This window comes from Lemur catta, chromosome 1 (assembly GCF_020740605.2).
Source record: "Lemur catta isolate mLemCat1 chromosome 1, mLemCat1.pri, whole genome shotgun sequence".
In the NCBI taxonomy this organism is placed as follows: Eukaryota; Metazoa; Chordata; class Mammalia; order Primates; family Lemuridae; genus Lemur; species Lemur catta.
The window spans coordinates 111,424,478-111,442,076 of NC_059128.1; the positions used below are offsets into that span (position 1 = coordinate 111,424,478).

Consider the following 17,599-nt stretch of genomic DNA (forward strand, 5'->3'; position numbering starts at 1 on the left):
GTTTCAAGCTTTATTCTGTCCTTGTTTAGTTTTGACACCCTGATTATACCGCCCTCATAGATTGCTACGTAAATAGAATGTGTTGTTTTACTAAATTCTCAAAGTGTTTCCATATTGTTTGTTTCTTTTCTGTTGGGTAGAATTCATTAGTAGGTCATCTGTAGATGGGTCAGTGTAGCACACTGAAATGTGTCATTATGGTGCCACCAAAAAATCCTTCCAAACATTGTGCTGTTTCTTTGTGGTAGGTGATACGAGTTGCAGCAACTTTTTTTCACATTGGAGGGAATATCTTGGCATGCTCCAGACAGTTGAACCCCCTGAAACTTTACTAAGGTAGTGAGCCTGAATGTTTGGGTCTATTTCCCATCCTCCTCACCAAAGTACTTGCTACTTTCTTCTCATCAGGTACAATCAGCATAAAATAGTTAATACAGAGGACAAGTTGTGGGATGTCAAGATGATTGATATTCAGTGGATGTCATTGCAAGAAGTAGCATAACTGACATGGCTCTAAGGAAAGAGTAAGTTGCTCCTGATTCTCCTTACAAGTTGGTACAGAGAAGATGGCATTAGGTAGGCCAGTAGCTCACACTTATATTGAATGAATGAATGATTATTCCACATTAGGGTAAAAGAATGGGCATCACATAAGAATAAAAGGACAGTTTATTAGAAACATATAAAATGAGTACACTTATATGCATCCAATTGTACTGCCTCAAAATAAGAGAATTAAAAAAAAATAATTTGACAGCCCACAGTTATAGTGTGGCATTTTAACATACCTTTCTCAATAAATGACAGATCAGGAGATAAAGTTTGTAAATGTACAGATTTTAAAAACACAAGCTGTATCCAATGGATACACCAAAAAGCCCGTTGTATCCAACAATTAGAAAACACAATGTTTTCAACAATACTTGAAAGATTCATAAAACTTGACCATATATTTGCTATCATAGTTAGCACTAGTTATAAGAGAAGCTTCTCACAAGAGTGGTTTAAATGAGTTAGGAGTTTATTTTTCTCATGTAACACGAATAAGCAGTCCAGGGTTGGTATAGCCACATAACATTGTGTCTCCCCTGTTGTATCATTAGTATCCTATAACTGTCATTCTCTTGGTGTAGGTATTTTCTAGGAAAGAAGTGATCAAAGGGCAAAACAGTGAAGAGAAAATACCAGAAGAAATGTTCCCATTTCCATGAGCTTCTTTAGAAGCTGCATCTGGTAACCTCTGCCTACTCCTCATGGCCAGGACTGTGGACAAATCTGGTCACTCAGAGCTACAAGGAAAGCTGGAAGATGTGTGCTTAAAAAAACTGTCCAAAAAGAAAAAAAAAAAAACAAAAAACTGCCCATAGTGCCAACTTGAACAAAACTCTAAGTCTGTTACTTTAAGGAAGAAAGGAGGAATGGACGTTGAAACAACAATTAGTTCTGTCTGCCACAGCGTGCCACACAGCAAGTCTCCAACAACTTTCTGTTTGAATCTATATCATGAAGACCATGGATTCTATCCATGATGCAGGTAAACTAAATGATAACTTGTGGGTCCAACACATCTTGATGTGAATTAGACAATATTTAGTACTTAATTATAATACTACTACATATCAAAACTTTTGTGATGTAAGTCAAGCAGAATTTAGTGATATATAATCTTTAATACTTATAAATTAATAAGTTAGGGTACTTTTATGGATGAAACACCTTCTGGTATAAAGTCACAGAACCATAACATTTATATGTCAAGGGTTGTGCTAGAAGGCTTTTTCCACATTGGGCACAACGGGCTCTCTCTCCAGTGTGAGTTCTAAAATGAGGAAGGAGGCATGAGGACAACACACTTTCCCCATAGTCATTTCATTCATAGGGTTTTTGCCCAATATGTATTCGCTTGTGCATTATGAGGTTAGTGCTTCTGGTAAACGCTTTTTCACACTGAATACATTTATAAGGTTTCTCTCCAGTGTGAGTTCTCATGTGTACTTTCAGACAAGAGGAATTCCTAAAGGCCTTCCCACATTCTTCACACTTATAGGTTTTTTCTCCAGTGTGAGTTCTCTTGTGTACAATAAGATAAGATCCCGTGCTGAATGATTTTCCACACTGATTACACTCGTAAGGTTTCTCTCCTGTGTGAGAGCGTGTGTGTTTCTTAAGGGAAGACTGATCAATAAAGGCTTTTCCGCAGTCACTGCATTCATAGGGTTTCTCTCCAGTGTGGGTCCTCACATGTTTCTGAAGGGAGGAAGGAACGGTGAAAGCCTTCCCACATACCTTACAGTCATAGGGTTTTTCTCCAGTGTGAGTTCTTTTGTGTACATTAAGATGAGAGCTCTGACTAAAGGATTTTCCACAATGATTACACTCATAAGGTTTCTCTCCAGTGTGAGATCTCATGTGTTTCTTAATGGAAGATTGAAAAATGAAGGCTTTTCCACAGTCACTACATTCATAGGGTTTCTCTCCAGTGTGAGTTCTGACACATTTCTGAAGGGTCAAAAGGTCAGTGAAAGCTTTTCTATGTTCATTACGTTCCAAGCTCTCCTTCTTGGTATGTATTTCTCTGTAGACACTAAGGGAGGACCTTTTTCCATCATCACTGCATTCATTGAGTTTCTCTCCAGTAGGTATTTGCTCATTTACTGAAAAGGATGAGTGTAGGCTGAAGGACATACCACATTCATCACACTCATGAGCCTTGTCTCCTGTAAGCTTTCTTAAGTGTTTCCTAAGGGATGACTGTTGATTGTAAGCTTTTCCACAATCATTAAATCCAAGACTTTTCTCCTCATTTTGAGTACTTACATGACTACTAAGACTTGAGAGATGTCCAAAGACTTTGCCATATTCTGTGTATTTATGGAATGTCTCTCCCTTGCAATATCTTGTACAAAAAAGCTGAGAGTTCTTTCTGAATTTCTCAGAATTATTACATTCCAGGGGTTTCTCACCAGGTTGAGTTCGTGCCTGTTGAAGAAGGAGTAAATGGTGACTAAAGGCTTTCTCACTTTCATCACGTTCATAGGAACTCTCTTCCATGTGGATTCTGTCATATATAGGAAGCACAGGATTATGACCAATATGTTTATTATTTTCAGTGTGTGTGTATGATTTCTGCCCTATTCGTTTTTCCAGGTTGAGTAAGATCAGTGTTCTAAGGCTTTACTGTATTACTTCCCAATAAAGGGCTTCTTAAATACAGAGTTTTTCTATTAATGAATAAGAAATAAATTAATTATGTGTTAAATACTTAATACTGGAATCATATTTAAGCAAATGTTTACTTGTGGTTATTTTCTGTGAGGCAGCAAGTCTTAAACTTGGTCTAGAGACTTCTCCAATTACATGAGAATCATAACTTTCTGGTGAAAGCTTGGTGCCTCCGCTCTCTTTAACTCATGGAAATCCCCAGACTTCTGTAAAGAACCAGGAATCATTCCTAGTAAGTCTTACCATTTTTATGCTGTTGGATGTTTTTTCCCCAGGAACATCCTGCATAGGAGTTGCATCTTTTAATTTCAGTTGAGTTTCCCAGTCTGAAATAGCACAGGGAAAAATTTATAATTATTGTGGGAAAAGGCTGGGATCAAAGAAAAAAGGATGCAGACCCTATTAATTTGCTATCAAATAATAACACTAAATAGAGGATGAAAAAGTGACAGAGAAGACACAACTAGTGACCCAAAGAATAATTTTAGGAGTTTGGCCCTGGGAAGAGCCTATGATAGGAGCAAGCAGTTGATACGGGAGATATTTTAGTTAGACAGGATTCTGGAGGTTTGAAAAAAAAGAGAGAGCATTATTGGGAAAGCAAAATAGGAAGAGCTGAACAAAAAGCATTCATGAAAATGTACTTGCAGAGGAAAATTATTCTTTCTCTGATAGTGAAAGCATGAATGACTGGATAGGTGAAAAGAGAAAGGAAGGCTCACATTAAGGCCTCAACCTTCTTTTTCCCACTGATTGACATTCCCAAATGTACCAACCCTCACTGGCAAGGCTGCTGCACACAGTGACTCCTTTCTGCCCAGAGCTCACCTGTACAAGCACCTTGGAGAATTCCTCTTTCCTCTGTCCTCAGCTCTCTGTAATCCACCTTGGAGATCAGACTGTGTTTGCAGAGCTGATACCCTGCTTATGAGGAAAGACACATGATGTGGGAGGACTGTGTGGAATAAAGAACACATTCCACAAAACTGATGCCCATACTTTGGCCTTAAAGCATCTTTACTATAGTCAAGTGCAACTTTAGGATCAGCAACACAATCAGAGCATGGCTCTTTCATGAGGACCAAAAAGCAAACACTCCCATTCCCCATATGGAACTGACCCAACCCATGCCCAAGACACGGATAGCAAATTACCCAAAGCTCTTAATGAAGAGACAATGAAATCAGTGCATTTTCATGGAAAGCCATTAGACTGTCCCACCAGGGCAGGGACCATTCCATTTTGTGTCTGCCACTGTATTGACATTCTGTGAAGCAAAACCTGGGCAAAACCCTGCAGTTAGTTTCTGAAAATATTACTTGTTGATGTTCTTAGTGTTACAATTAATATTGACAAATTAACTCTAAAAATGTGCATTAAGTTAAGTCAATAAGTTTGTTTTTCATTAAATTAGAAAGGATTGTTTTGTTTTCAAAGTTTTGATTCTATTTTCATAATAAAACACTGTGGCCCCAAGGAAAAAATTTTATTTTCTAGTGTGGCAGTCAATGTATTAAGGTACAGGTAAATGGGCTAAACTCTACAGTATAAAAGGAAAGATTCTTGTGTTAAGATAAATTCCAGCTCTATGCTGTTTCATCAGATGCACTAAAACCTACAACAACACAGAAAGACTGAGTCTCAAAAATAAAGAATTTAATTCCCAGCCCAGGCACAATCAATCAATAAAATTAAAATAAATAAAAAAGACCAGTTGAATATTAAGCAAAATAAAGTTTGTTTGGGTAAATTAATTTCAGACATTTTAAGACAAATGGCATAACTAGAGTTAATGACATTAGATACCAGGTTTGATTAGTTAGGAAGATATAAAGTGATTACAGGGTTGTATACAATAATAAAATAGTCTCATAAAATTTATAAAGCAGAAGCTAGCAGAATTAAAGGAGAAAACAAACTGCCATCACTGTAAGAAACTTTAAAACACTGCTCTCAGTAATAGATAAGAACAAAAGAAGATACGAAGATTTGAACAGTACACTGAGCAAGTGTAACCTATAACACTTAAGAGACACTACTGAATAAATGGAGGATACATATATTCTTTTGAAGCACATGTGGAATGTTTACAAAAATTGACCGTATGGCTATACTATAAAGCAGTCTTTAAACCTTTCAAAGATTTGCTATACAGGCATTTTCTCCGACCACAATGTGATTAAGTTATAAGTTAATAACAAAAGAAACTTATTATGGCAAACCATATGAGATTGCTATTTTTGTAGTTTAAAAAAACATGGTTGAATATTAGCAGTTTTATATGGTTCAATCCATAGAAAAAAGCCACAGAACTGGAATTTAGAAAATATCACACTTATATAACTTATGGTTTTGTAAAAAAAATTAGAAGATACATAACTATGGTTATTGATCAGTTCTAGGTACCAAAACTTGTAGGATACAACTACAAGGAAAAAAGTAAGTTTTATATGCTGTATTAGAAAAGTGAAGTTAAAAATTAATGACTGAAGTTTCCAACTTGAGGTTAAAAACGGAATAGCAAAAAGAATACGATGAACTAGAAAACAGTAACAGGATCAGTCAAGCAAAAATCTGGTCCTTTGAAAACTAACAGGAAAAGAATCAGGCAAAAGTTCTTCAAGACAAAGGGAGAAAAAGAACATAAGTATAGATGTTGCAGAGGTTAAACAAATAAGATATTATAACTTTTATTATGAATAGCTTTATGCCAACCAAATTAAAAACTCAGGAGATAAATCAATTCCTACAGAAATATAACTTACCAAAACTAACTACACAAAAATAAATAGAATAGTCCTATAATAATGACAAAAAAAAAAAGAACTAGATGATGGTGGTTGTATAACATGGTGATACAAGTAATGGCACTGAATTGTACATTTCAAATGGCAAATTTTGCTTTATGTATTTTTACAATTCTAAAAATATAAAAAAGAAAGAAGAATCTGGACTATTGCTGATCCCTTCAGAGAGGCTCTAGGTTTCCCCAGTAACAATAACTCACTGCCCAAATTCCTAAAAGAAAAACCCAAAAACTAGATGTTTAAATTTTCTTCACAACCCCCCCGCAAAACACAACCCACCCCCCCAAGAAAAAACCCACCAGGATCAAAGACTTTATTGGTCACTTATGCCATTCAAAGTAAGAATTCCAGTCTGAATGAAAATGTTCCAGAGATTAGACACATTTATGAAGACCTTGGTTACTTAAATTATACTTCTATGTAATTGGTCACTGTTTACATTATATTAAATATAAGTGTAGGTAATAATAACAACTTATCAAATCTGTAAGGCAAGAACTAGGTATTTGGAAGGTTTTGTTTAATTTAGCCTTTATGCAAAATCCCAGAATTCTGCATGATTCAAAACGTCATGTTTGTATTTTTTATTATTCTATTACAGTAGCTTACACAGTATTACCATAGGGAAAAAAACATAGTCACTTTGAAAGTAATTTCACAAATAGTGTGACTTATCAAAACGATTACCCTGATTAAGAGTATATAAAGGGAGGAAGAATATTCTTTGAGATTGGCATATTCATATCAAATGTGACAAGGCCATTGTAAGAAAACAAAACTATAGGCAAATTTCAATAAACATGGATTCAGATATTTTAAAGGAAATAAGTCCAATAAATGATACAACAGAATCAAGTTGGGTTTACCCCAGGAATGTGAGAGAAGTTTACTATCAGAAAATCAATCAACATTATTTTCTTTGTTAACAGATCATAGTTTAAAAACTCTATGATCATCTCAATCACAGAGTAAAAATGATAAAAATCATTATCACAACATGATTTTTAAAATAAGTTAAAATTTTTTCAGCCTGAAAAATTTTAGGCTGCATTTAATTCAGCCAACTGAATTTTAAAAAGACAACTCAAAAGACGGGCAAATGATCTACATGAACATTTTTCTAAAGAAGCTACAAAGTTCAACAATAGCACATGAAAAGATATTCAACACCATTACCAATCAGAGAAATGCACAGCAAAACCACAATAAGATACTTCACACCCATTAAGATGGCCATAATTAAAAAGACAAATTAGTGTTGGTGAGGGTGTGGGGAAACTGTAACTCTTATTTTTTGTTGAGGGAAAATTGAAATGGTATACCCACTTTAGAAAACAGCCTGGCAATTTGCCAAAAGGTTAACGTAGATTTATGAATGAGCCATTCCACTCCTGAGTATATACCCAAGAGAAATGAAAACATATATCCACACAAAAACTTGCATACAAATATTCATAGCACCAATATTTATAATGGCCAAAAAGGGGAAACAACCCAAATGTCCATCAATTTATGAATGGATAACTAAAATATGGTACATCCATACAATGAAATATTATTTAACAATAAAAAAGAACAAAGTACTGATGCATACTACAGATAAACCTTGAAACCGTTATGTTAACTGAAAGCAGTCACAAAGAACCATATATTATATGACGTCATGTATATGAAATGTTTAGAATAGGCACATCCACCTAGCACTCTGGGAGGCCGAGGCAAGAGGATTGTTTGAGCTCAGGAGTTCAAGATCAGCCTGAGCAAGAGCGAGACCCCATCTCTACTAAAAAATATAGAAAGAAATTATCTGGACAACTGAAAATATATATAGAAAAAATTAGCCGGGCATGGTGGCGCGTGCCTGTGGTCCCAGCTACTCGGGAGGCTGAGGCAGTAGGATTGCTTGAGCCCAGGAGTTTGAGGTTGCTGTAAGCTAGGCTGATGCCATGGTACTCTACCCTGAGCAACAGAATGACACTCTGTCTCAAAAAAAAAAAAAAAAGAAAAGAAAAAGAAGAGGCACATACACAGAGACAGAAAGCCTCTTAGTGGTTGCCAGGGAATGGAATGGAGTGGGTGGGGAGTGACTGCTGATAAGTACAGGGTTTCTTTTTGAGGTAAGGAAAATGTTCTAGAACTAGATGGCGGTGATGCTTGCACAACTGTCAATATACCAAAACTGCTGATTTATACTTTAAATGGATAAAATAAATGTGATATTATGTCAGTAACACTGTTATAAAAATAATCCTAGCAAATGGGGAAAAGAAAGGAAGAGAATGTCCTTAAACTTAGAATTTTATCAAAAACACGACCAACATGTAAGTAGTGACAAGCAGACAGCCTTCATCCTGAGACCTGGAAGATCAGGATACAGCCTTCTAATCTCTAGAGGTCGTAGGCAGTAGGGTAAATTTGGGGGGTCAGGGAGGAGGACGTAATAGGTAGGACTGTTTTAAAGGAAGAATAAACCTGTTATTCATAGATAATACGACAGTGTGTAAATATCCAAAATAATCTACAGGTAAAAGGAAAATTAAGAGAGGCCTGCAGCCTTGCTGGATACAAAATTTACACTCTGAGACCTCAAAATAGTACGAGTCCCACAGAGTGGGGGCAACTGATAATATTTAGGAATATTACACATGCATTTATCCTTTGACCCAACAACTTTACGTCTAAAAATTGACATTGAAGACCTCAGTCCATGAATGTGAAGAACCACACACAAGCTCATTCAGATGGGAACTCAATCGTCTATTCGGCACGAAGGTGCAGCCACATAACAGATGGGGAAAGAGGGGGAAAAAAGAGGGAAAATCTCTGTGAACTGATAGCGACAATACCAAAATACCTCAATAATGCAGGAAAGTGAGGTACAGGAAACAGCATTTTCCTCAGGGAAAAATGGTCTGGTTTTGCGGAGACTTATAAAGAGGAAGAATACAGAGGATGGGGAAAGGCCCTGCAATGCGCCCTGATCGTTTTCAGCCACTGGCCTCCTCCAAGGACAGACACCTGGAACAGCCGGTACAGGCCTCTGGAAAGAAACTCCGGCTACAGGAGGCCTGGGGCGAGAAACAGGAGGCCCCAAGCAAGAAGCAGCAGGTGAGGTCTGTGGGAGGAAGAGCCCTGGCTCCGGAATGGCTGGGGCTACAAAGTGTGCCCTTGACCCTCCCTCCTCTGGCGGATTCGCACTTGCACTTCCAGTCAGGGGCCCTGTGGGGCGGGCTCTTGAGAACACGCCTTCAGCGGATACCATGCCCTCATCACTAGTTTAAGGATGCACCAAAAAGCAAACTGATTTAAATAAAAATTTGATTTTCTCTGCCAGTATCAATTTTCTCATAGGCAATAAGTAAAAAGGCTGTACCCCAAAGCTTTTCTAAACTCCTTACTTTTAGATTTTATTTAAAATATTTTTGTAACTAAGATTTTTAATAAAAAACCTTTTAAGATTTTTATCTTAAACCCTGCAGTTGCTTTCTGAAAATCTTTTTTTTTTTTTTGAGACAGAGTCTCACTCTGTTGCCCGGGCTATGGTGAGTGCCGTGGCATCAGCCTAGCTCACAGCAACCTCAAACTCCTGGGCTTAAGCGATCCTACTGCCTCAGCCTCCCAAGTAGCTGGGACTACAGGCATGCGCCACCATGCCCGGCTAATCTTTTCTATATATACTTTTAGTTGTCCAGATAATTTATTTCTATTTTTAGTAGAGATGGGGTCTCGCTCAGGCTGGTCTCGAACTCCTGACCTCGAGTGATCCACCCGCCTCGGCCTCCCAGAGGGCTAGGATTACAGGCGTGAGCCACCACACCCAGCCGCTTTCTGAAAATCTTACTTGTTGATGTTCTTAGTGTTACAATTAATATTGACAAATTAACTCTAAAAATGTGGATTAAATTAATATAAGTCAATAAACTTTTTTCATTAAATTAGAAAAGATCATCTTGTTTTATAATAAATGTATATGTTTAAGACATGTATATTTACCCAAAGCATTCCAATAAAGTATTTCTCCAGTGTGACTTTTGTACATACAGCAAATTAATACTAGGCTTAACAAAGTAAGCCTTTTCCACCTTCCCTACAGTCACAGTTCCTCTCCAGTGTGGATCACATTTCCTAATGACAAAGAAAAATCAAGGCCTTTCCCACATCCCTTTCACCATGGGATTTCTTAGTAATGTGTGCTTTTACACTTTGCTGAAGCAGAAGATAAAAACAAAAATCTCCACATTTTCTAAATTGATAGGATTTTTAACACCTGTAACATCACAGCCGAATATGTAGGTATAAGGCAGAGTGAAATGTTTCAACACATCTCTTACATCCAGAGGACTTGCATTTACATCCAGTGTGCTCAGAAGTTCAGCAAGACCAGAGGAAAATAAGTTTTTGTTTTTTTGAGGGTTTTTTTTTTTTTGGAGATAGGGTCTCACTCTGTCACCCAGGCTGCAGCCTCACATGCTTGGACTAAAGCACCCTCCCCCCTCAGCATCCTGAGTGGCTGGCACTACAAGCATGTACCACCATGCCCAGCTACTATATATATATATATATATTTCTTTTTGATAGACAGGAGATCTATGTTTCTATGTTGCCCAGGCTGATCTTGAACTCCTTGTCTCAAGCAATCCTCACTCCTTGGCTTCCTAAAGTGCTAGGATTACAGGTGTGAGCCACCACGTCTGGCCTAAAAGCAGCTTTTCCATCCTTCTCACAATCATACTGTTTCTCTCTAGCATGAGTTTAAACAGACTCGAAGCGTGAGGGTCAAATGAAGGTTCTCCTACATTCCTTACACTCATAGTTTGTTTTCTAGGATGTGTAGACACACGAATAGTAAGTAAGGCTTGTGGAATGAGCCAAGGCTTTCCCACATTCCTTACAGTCATATGGCTTCTCTTTCTTGAGATTTGAGAAACCAGGGAAAGCTTCCCACATTTCTTATGAATGTGTACAATCCCAACATGAATTAGTACATGTTCAGTAAGTGTGAGAAAGTAGTGGCTTTCCCAGATTCTTTCCAAGCATAAGCTCCTCTCAAGTGTGAATTCTTATACATTCACTAAGGCATGACGACTTATTAAAGGTTTTCCTACATTCCTTATGTATGGCTTCTCCCCACTGTGAGTTCTTAAATGCCGAATAAGATATGTAGATCGAGTAAAGGTTTTCCCACACTTCTGACATTCAAACGGCCGTTCACCAGTGTGAGTTCTCATGTGTACTCTAAGGCCTGATGAAATAGTAAAGGCTCGTCCACAGTTTTTACATTTATATGGTCTCTCTCCAGTGTGTGTTCTTCTATGCTGACCAAGGTGTGAGGAGTATCTAAAGGCTTTCCCACATTGCTCACACTCAAAAGGCCTTTCCACACTGTGACTTCTTAAGTGCTGAGTAAGAAATGAGGATCGAATAAAGGCTTTCCCACACTGCTTACAGTCATAGGGTTTTACACCAGGGTGAGTCTGCATGTGACTTTTAAAGCAAGAGGAATTACTAAAGGCTTTACCACACTCCTTACATTGATAAGGCTTCTCACCAGTATGAGTTCTCATATGTACAGTAAGATGGGAGGAGCTGGCAAAGGCTTTTCTACATTCCTTACATTCATAAGGCTTTTCTCCAGTGTGAGTTCGCCTGTGTTTTATAAGACCTGAACAATCACTGAAGGCTTTCCCACAGTTATTACACTCATATGGTTTTTCTCCAGTGTGAACTCGCATGTGAATGTTAAGTTTTGAGAAACAAGTAAACTCTTTGCTACATTCCTTGCAACCATAGTGTTTCCCTCTATTGTTAAGTCTTACATGTTTAGCAAAACCTTGGGAATAAGCAAAGGCTTTCTCAAACTTCTTACATTCCATAGGCATCATTCTACTGTTAGTTCTTAAATGTGGAGTAAGATATGAAGACCGAGTGACAGCTTTCCCACTTTTCTGACATTCATAGGGTTTTTCTCCTCTGTGAGTTTGCATGTGTACAAAAAGGCCCCTAGAATGAGAAAAGGCTTTCTCATGCTCCTTAAAAACATAAGGTCTCTCTCCACCATGAACTCTTATACATTCCCTAAGGTGTAAGGAGGAAGGTAAGCCTTTTCCACAGTCACTGCATTTACATAGTTTCTCTTGAGTGTGAGTTTTCTTGTAAACCAGAAGATGTGGATTTTGGCTGAACGCTGTTTCATACTGATTACATTTAAGAAGTTTCTCTCCAATATCAGTTTTCTTATGCAGAGTAAAAGTAGAGTGTTTTGTGAAGGCTGTTTCACACTGATTACACTCACAAGTTTTCTTTCTAAAGTAAGTGTTCCTGTCAGTCTTAAGGCATGCGTGTTCACCCAAAGCTTTTTCACATTGGTTAAACAGTTCCTCTCCAACGTGGTTTCTCTCCTGTTGAGGAAGAGATTAATAATAACTTATAAAAGTTTTTTCAAATTTATTTCATTCAGAGATTCCCCTCTTTACCATGAATTCTTTTATTTATAGAAAATAAATCAGTATGATTGAAGTTTTTTGTTTTTTCCTACCACTTTCACTGCAATGCATGGTTCCAGACCTAAGTGCTTTCAAGTAGAATGAAGTGACTATTCTGTTGGAAAGTTCTGTTATATTCTTTACTTTCACTGGGCTCCTAATACAGTTTAACTAATAACAGCCCAAGACCAAATTATTTATCTAAAACTTCTTATAAGTTAGCTACATGAGATTGTTTAGTTGAAGGAACTTGGTAAAGAAATATATTTTGAGGGATGCCTTGTCAAATTGATGATGCTCAGAGTCTCTCTGAGAGATGGTTTTTTTTTTTTTCAGTTGAATAAGACTAGTTTTAATTATTTCTCATGATGACTGTGCAGATTTTCTATTTTATGGAATTTCCATTCTTCCTCTAATGTGGAAGGCAAGAAATTATATCTTGTGAATCTTACCATTTCCACCACATTGGATGTTTTCCCCTGCAAAAAATTCTGCTGAGGTGCTGACCATTTGGTATTAATACAAATCTCCCAATCTGAAATAAGATGAAAACAAAATTTAAGTTCTTAAAGAAATAAATGATAAAAGAAAGATGTTAATGCAAGACCAATGCATATATATTTTCAAACACTGCCTTGAAATATAGTTTTTAAAAAAACAAGAAAAAAAGGGAAACAGATTGAGAAACTTGGCTATATTAAGAGGTTGGCAACAGTAAGGTGCTGAGGTCAAACTGGTAGGTGATTTACCAAGAAATGATTCTCTAAATGTTGAGACTGATAGTGAACAAAAAACAGGCATAGCCAGGGAAACAAAGCTGAAAGGAAATGGATAAAGAGCTAAATGCAAATGATGAATTTAAAGAAGAAATGGGAGAGATCTTACTGTCAGGTCAAAAGAAAGTTTCAAAGATGGATGGAAAGTGAAAGACAAAGAGAAGTCTAAGTTACCCAAGGAACCTCAGAAACCAAATGGCCTCAATATTCTCAAAAAATACAGTGCATCTTCAAAAGCCTCCTACTTAACATTTCCAAATGGACTGCACCTCTCACCGATTAGGGTTATTTCTCATAAAGAATCACATCTGTCTTCTCCCTCACCTTGGAGAGCTTTCTCCATTGTCCTGAGCTCTTGTCCTTGTTCCACCTGAAAAATCAGACCAGGTCTGCACAGCTGGTGCCCTGCTTTCAGGGAAAGATGAATGATGTAAGAAGAATGTGCAAGGGATGTCAAATATCTCCATAAATCAGGGGCCAAGATTCTGCTTTTCAGTCATTCTGAACACTGTCAGGTGTAACTTGGAGAAACAACAAAATGTTCATGCCAAAATTCATTAACCGGTAAACCTTCAAATGAACCTAAACTGCAAAGACTCTCTCTTTCATTGTGTACCAAAAAGACAGGTGGTCCTTCCTTGAAACACAGGCTTAAGCTTGTATACACATTTAAGAAACCCTAAGACTTTTCTTCATAGAGAAAACATAGCCAATACAACGAACAGATTTTCATTTTCATGAGGAAAATACAGTTACTTAAAAAATATTTGTTCCAGAAAAAGACTAAATGAAGGAATGGTACCAGCCTTACCTACTGCAACTAGATTCCTGTAGTTCTCCAGCATCACATCTTTGTATAAGTTCCTCTGAGTTTGATCCAACAAAGTCCACTCCTCCTGGGTGAAGTGCACAGCCACATCCTCAAAGGTCACTGAGTCCTAAACCATCACACACATGTTGGCATCAGGCAAGTACCTTCTCCATCATGTTCACTAGAGAATGAGGGAGCTGATGTCTTGACAGGGTTCTGTGGTCTCTAGCACTCGACGGTCCTCAGTCCTTGTATCTCTACATACTCACTGGTGATCTTATCTAGTCGCACAGCTTTAAGAGCACCAACTGGACTGTGACCTCTTCTGGCCTTATTTTTCTCTATTGACAGATTTTAGTATAGTCCTGAGCACATTACAGAGACTGAAATAAATGCTCCAGTGCCAACACAAATTCTCTATGTATATGTTCAATCTCTCCCTTAGTGTCTATCATAGCAAAATGAAAGCACACAGCTAGCATGGATGAGAGTCAGATTAAATTAGTAAATACTGGATAACAGAATCCCTATGTAATCTGCTAACCACATGAGAGGCCCTGTCATCTGAAGAAATCTGACTAGAGACTTAGTCCCCAAGCAGGCCCTAATTGCTTGAAGGAGCTCTGTTTCACTAGAAGGAAACACATCCACTTGGTAGGAAGAAAGAGATGCTTCTATATGAAAATCAATTTCTTACTTACCTGAGAATAATTTGTTGACCACCCAGCCACCATCCTTTCCTCAACAGATTTTGCCTCATGAAGACAGAAAATGTCTTGAGAATGATCTTAAGAAAAGGAAAAAAAAACCTGAGAACCCAGGCTGCCCATATTTTAAGCCCAGAAACCACTTTACACTAATTCTAAGTGAAAATACATATACACATACGCACACACACAGTTGCGATAAAATGCCCGAACAGCCTGTCCCACCTGATGCCAGAAAAGGTGCTTTAGGCTTTGATAACCAGGAGAAAGATTATAATAATCTCATTTTATAGACAAAGAAATGAATGGTTAACGCTTTTTTGTTTGTTTTGGTTTTTTTGAGACAGAGTCTTGCTCTGTTATCTGGGCTACAGTACAGTGGTGTTGTCACAGCTCATTGCAACCTCAAACTCTTGGACTCAAGCAATTCTCCTGCCTCAGCCTCCCAAGTAGCTGGGATTATAGGCTAATTTTTCTATTTTTTTGTAGAGATGGAGCTCTTGCTCTTGCTCAGGCTGGTCTTGAACTCCTGGCCCCAAGCAATCCTCCCACTTTGGCCTCCCAGACCACTGGGATTACAGGTACGAGCCACCGTGCTCAGCCAGACTTTTTTTATTTTAGGCCAAAAACGACGAAAGTCATCATGTGATTTAAGCAGAACCTCCTCCACAAAAGCAAGCATGCTTACCCTTCCTTCCCAAATCCCAGGATTTAGGCAACAGAATATTCATATCTATGTTAGCATACCACCCACCCCTACCCCTCGTAGCTCAGAAGCAGGGCTACTTAGATCCTAGACCCTGATCATAAGACAAGTTGTTCACAGGCTAGTTACAGCAGGGTCTCAAAGGAACATCAAAAAGGACTTACCACCAAGAGAAAGATAAATGGCTGGCATCCTGTGAGTCTGTTGGTAAAATCTGCCTGATCATCTTGTTCCCAAAGTCTCTTCAAGACAGGGTTTGAATTTATGGATAGGTCAACCTCAATTCCTCTTGATTAAGTAGTAATGCGAGTCTTGCCTCATCTTGTCAATCTTTAACCAGCAGGCATTATTCATCTGTCATGATGCATCGTTCATTAGTCATCTCTCTGCAGAAAATGAAGCTATTCATGGGAATGCCATCAAAATCTATAGAACACAATGCCACATGGATATAAATACATAAATATCAACTGCCATTTACTGAGTATCCATTATGTGCCAGAAACAGTGGTAGGATAAGTTCATATGATTATCAAAGCAATTTTTGTTACTGTCATTCAATAGTTGAGGAAACCTAAGCTCAGACAATAACAGTAATTGATCTAACAGCACCAATTAGGAAGCAGTGAGCTAGAATTTGAACACAGGTTACTTTGACTCAAAGCCTAAAATCCTAAGGTTGTTATTCTCCAACATGACCAGACGATGGTCATGAAATGATGTGCAGAAAGGTTAACTCAACAGGCCTAGGTTGCCCCAAACCTACACCTTCCTGAGAAAGATGTGTCTTCAGGACTGACCGTGGTTCAGTTCAGGAGATGACCTCTCAGCCCATGGAATATCTTGTCCAATAAGTGCTTCAGGTTCAAGACCTGAAGTAGTATGCTTCAGGTCTTGAATCATACTACTAGTATCACCAGACAGTTTATGCTAATGATTATGATTTATGTGGAAAACCTGTTTTTGCACAACTGAGGCTTTGGGCAACAATGAATGAGGTTGAACTTCGGGAGGCTAGGCCTGAGTGGATGAAGTAAGTCACAGAGGCACTGACTGCCTACGTGACTAACCCTCAATAAAAACGCTGGACACTAAAGTTCAGGTGAGCTTCCCCAGCTGGCAGCACTTCTCATGGATATTACACACTGTTACTAGAAGAATTAGGTGCTATCCATGTGACTACACTGGGAGAGGACACCTGGAAGCTTGATTTCTTCTGACTTCAACCCACGCATTTTTTCCGTGTGCTGATTCTAATGTGTATCCTTTTGTTTTAATAAACTATAATCATGCTCTAATAACTTCTGAATCTTGTGAGGGCTTCTTGTAAATCACTGAGCACAAGGATGGTCTTGAGGACCCTCAACACAAATGGTTTACTGAATTCACACATCTTTGAGCTCCTCCAGCTGGCAAAGCCATGTAGGCCGGGTTGCCTCCCTTCAAGTCCTTACCTCTGGCTTATGCTTTCGTTCATTCTGCAAAGACTTATGAAGGGCCTTCTTTTTGCCAGGTAATATACCAGACACCAAGGAGAGAGCAGTCAACTATACAAAAAAATGTCCTACACCTTAGGTATCTCACATTCCAAAAGGCTAAGCAGATAAAACACATAAATATGTACTATATCATCTGATAAGTTCTATGGGAAAAAGTCAAGTAGATGAATAAGGAATATCATCCCCTACTTCCAGCCCCTCCCCCCAACAAATTTGTGTTTACACACTCAGAACTGGTTCTGGGCAAGATGATAACAATAGGAAAATAACCATTTCAGAAGGCACTTGAAAACTGACACCTGGCTTGCCTAAAACAGTGATAGTCAACTTTTGATCCAAAGCATTACTTCCCATGGTTCACAAAATAAGCACAGAATATATCTCAAGTGCCCATCTACTTCAACAGAGAAACACCAGAGTTTTCTCACACACACAGATCTGACTCTCTCCCCGGTTAAAGCACAATAAGCAAGAAGCCATTTAGCCTGGGGTTGTTTCTGTGCCTGGACCCCTTACACAAGTAAACCAAAACTTGGAAGAATTCCTTGAAACTGATTAAATTTGAAAAAAACAAACATACACTAAACCA

General features: G+C 38.1%; 1 protein-coding gene across 5 annotated transcripts in view; it reads right to left on the reverse strand.

Annotated features, from left to right (window-relative positions):
- Positions 1-651: 651 nt before the first annotated feature.
- The window catches only part of LOC123635210 (zinc finger protein 177), a 34,167-nt gene continuing 17,219 nt past the window's right edge, over positions 652-17,599 (reverse strand). The window contains exons 2-10 of one of the 5 annotated variants that reach the window (XM_045547149.1): positions 15,676-15,937; positions 14,800-14,885; positions 14,099-14,225; positions 13,612-13,692; positions 12,964-13,046; positions 12,322-12,427; positions 4,051-4,143; positions 3,466-3,548; positions 652-2,979 (exon numbers count right to left, since the gene is read on the reverse strand). In XM_045547149.1, coding sequence (XP_045403105.1) covers positions 1,870-2,979; positions 3,466-3,548; positions 4,051-4,143; positions 12,322-12,427; positions 12,964-13,046; positions 13,612-13,692; positions 14,099-14,225; positions 14,800-14,885; positions 15,676-15,703 — 1,797 coding nt within the window. In that variant the 5' untranslated portion in view covers positions 15,704-15,937 and the 3' untranslated portion in view covers positions 652-1,869. Of the gene's footprint in view, positions 2,980-3,465; positions 3,549-4,050; positions 4,147-12,321; positions 12,428-12,963; positions 13,047-13,611; positions 13,696-14,098; positions 14,226-14,799; positions 14,886-15,675; positions 15,938-17,599 lie in introns of all 5 variants that reach the window. The other 4 variants (XM_045547139.1, XM_045547159.1, XM_045547176.1 and 1 more) reach the window with 4 other exon arrangements.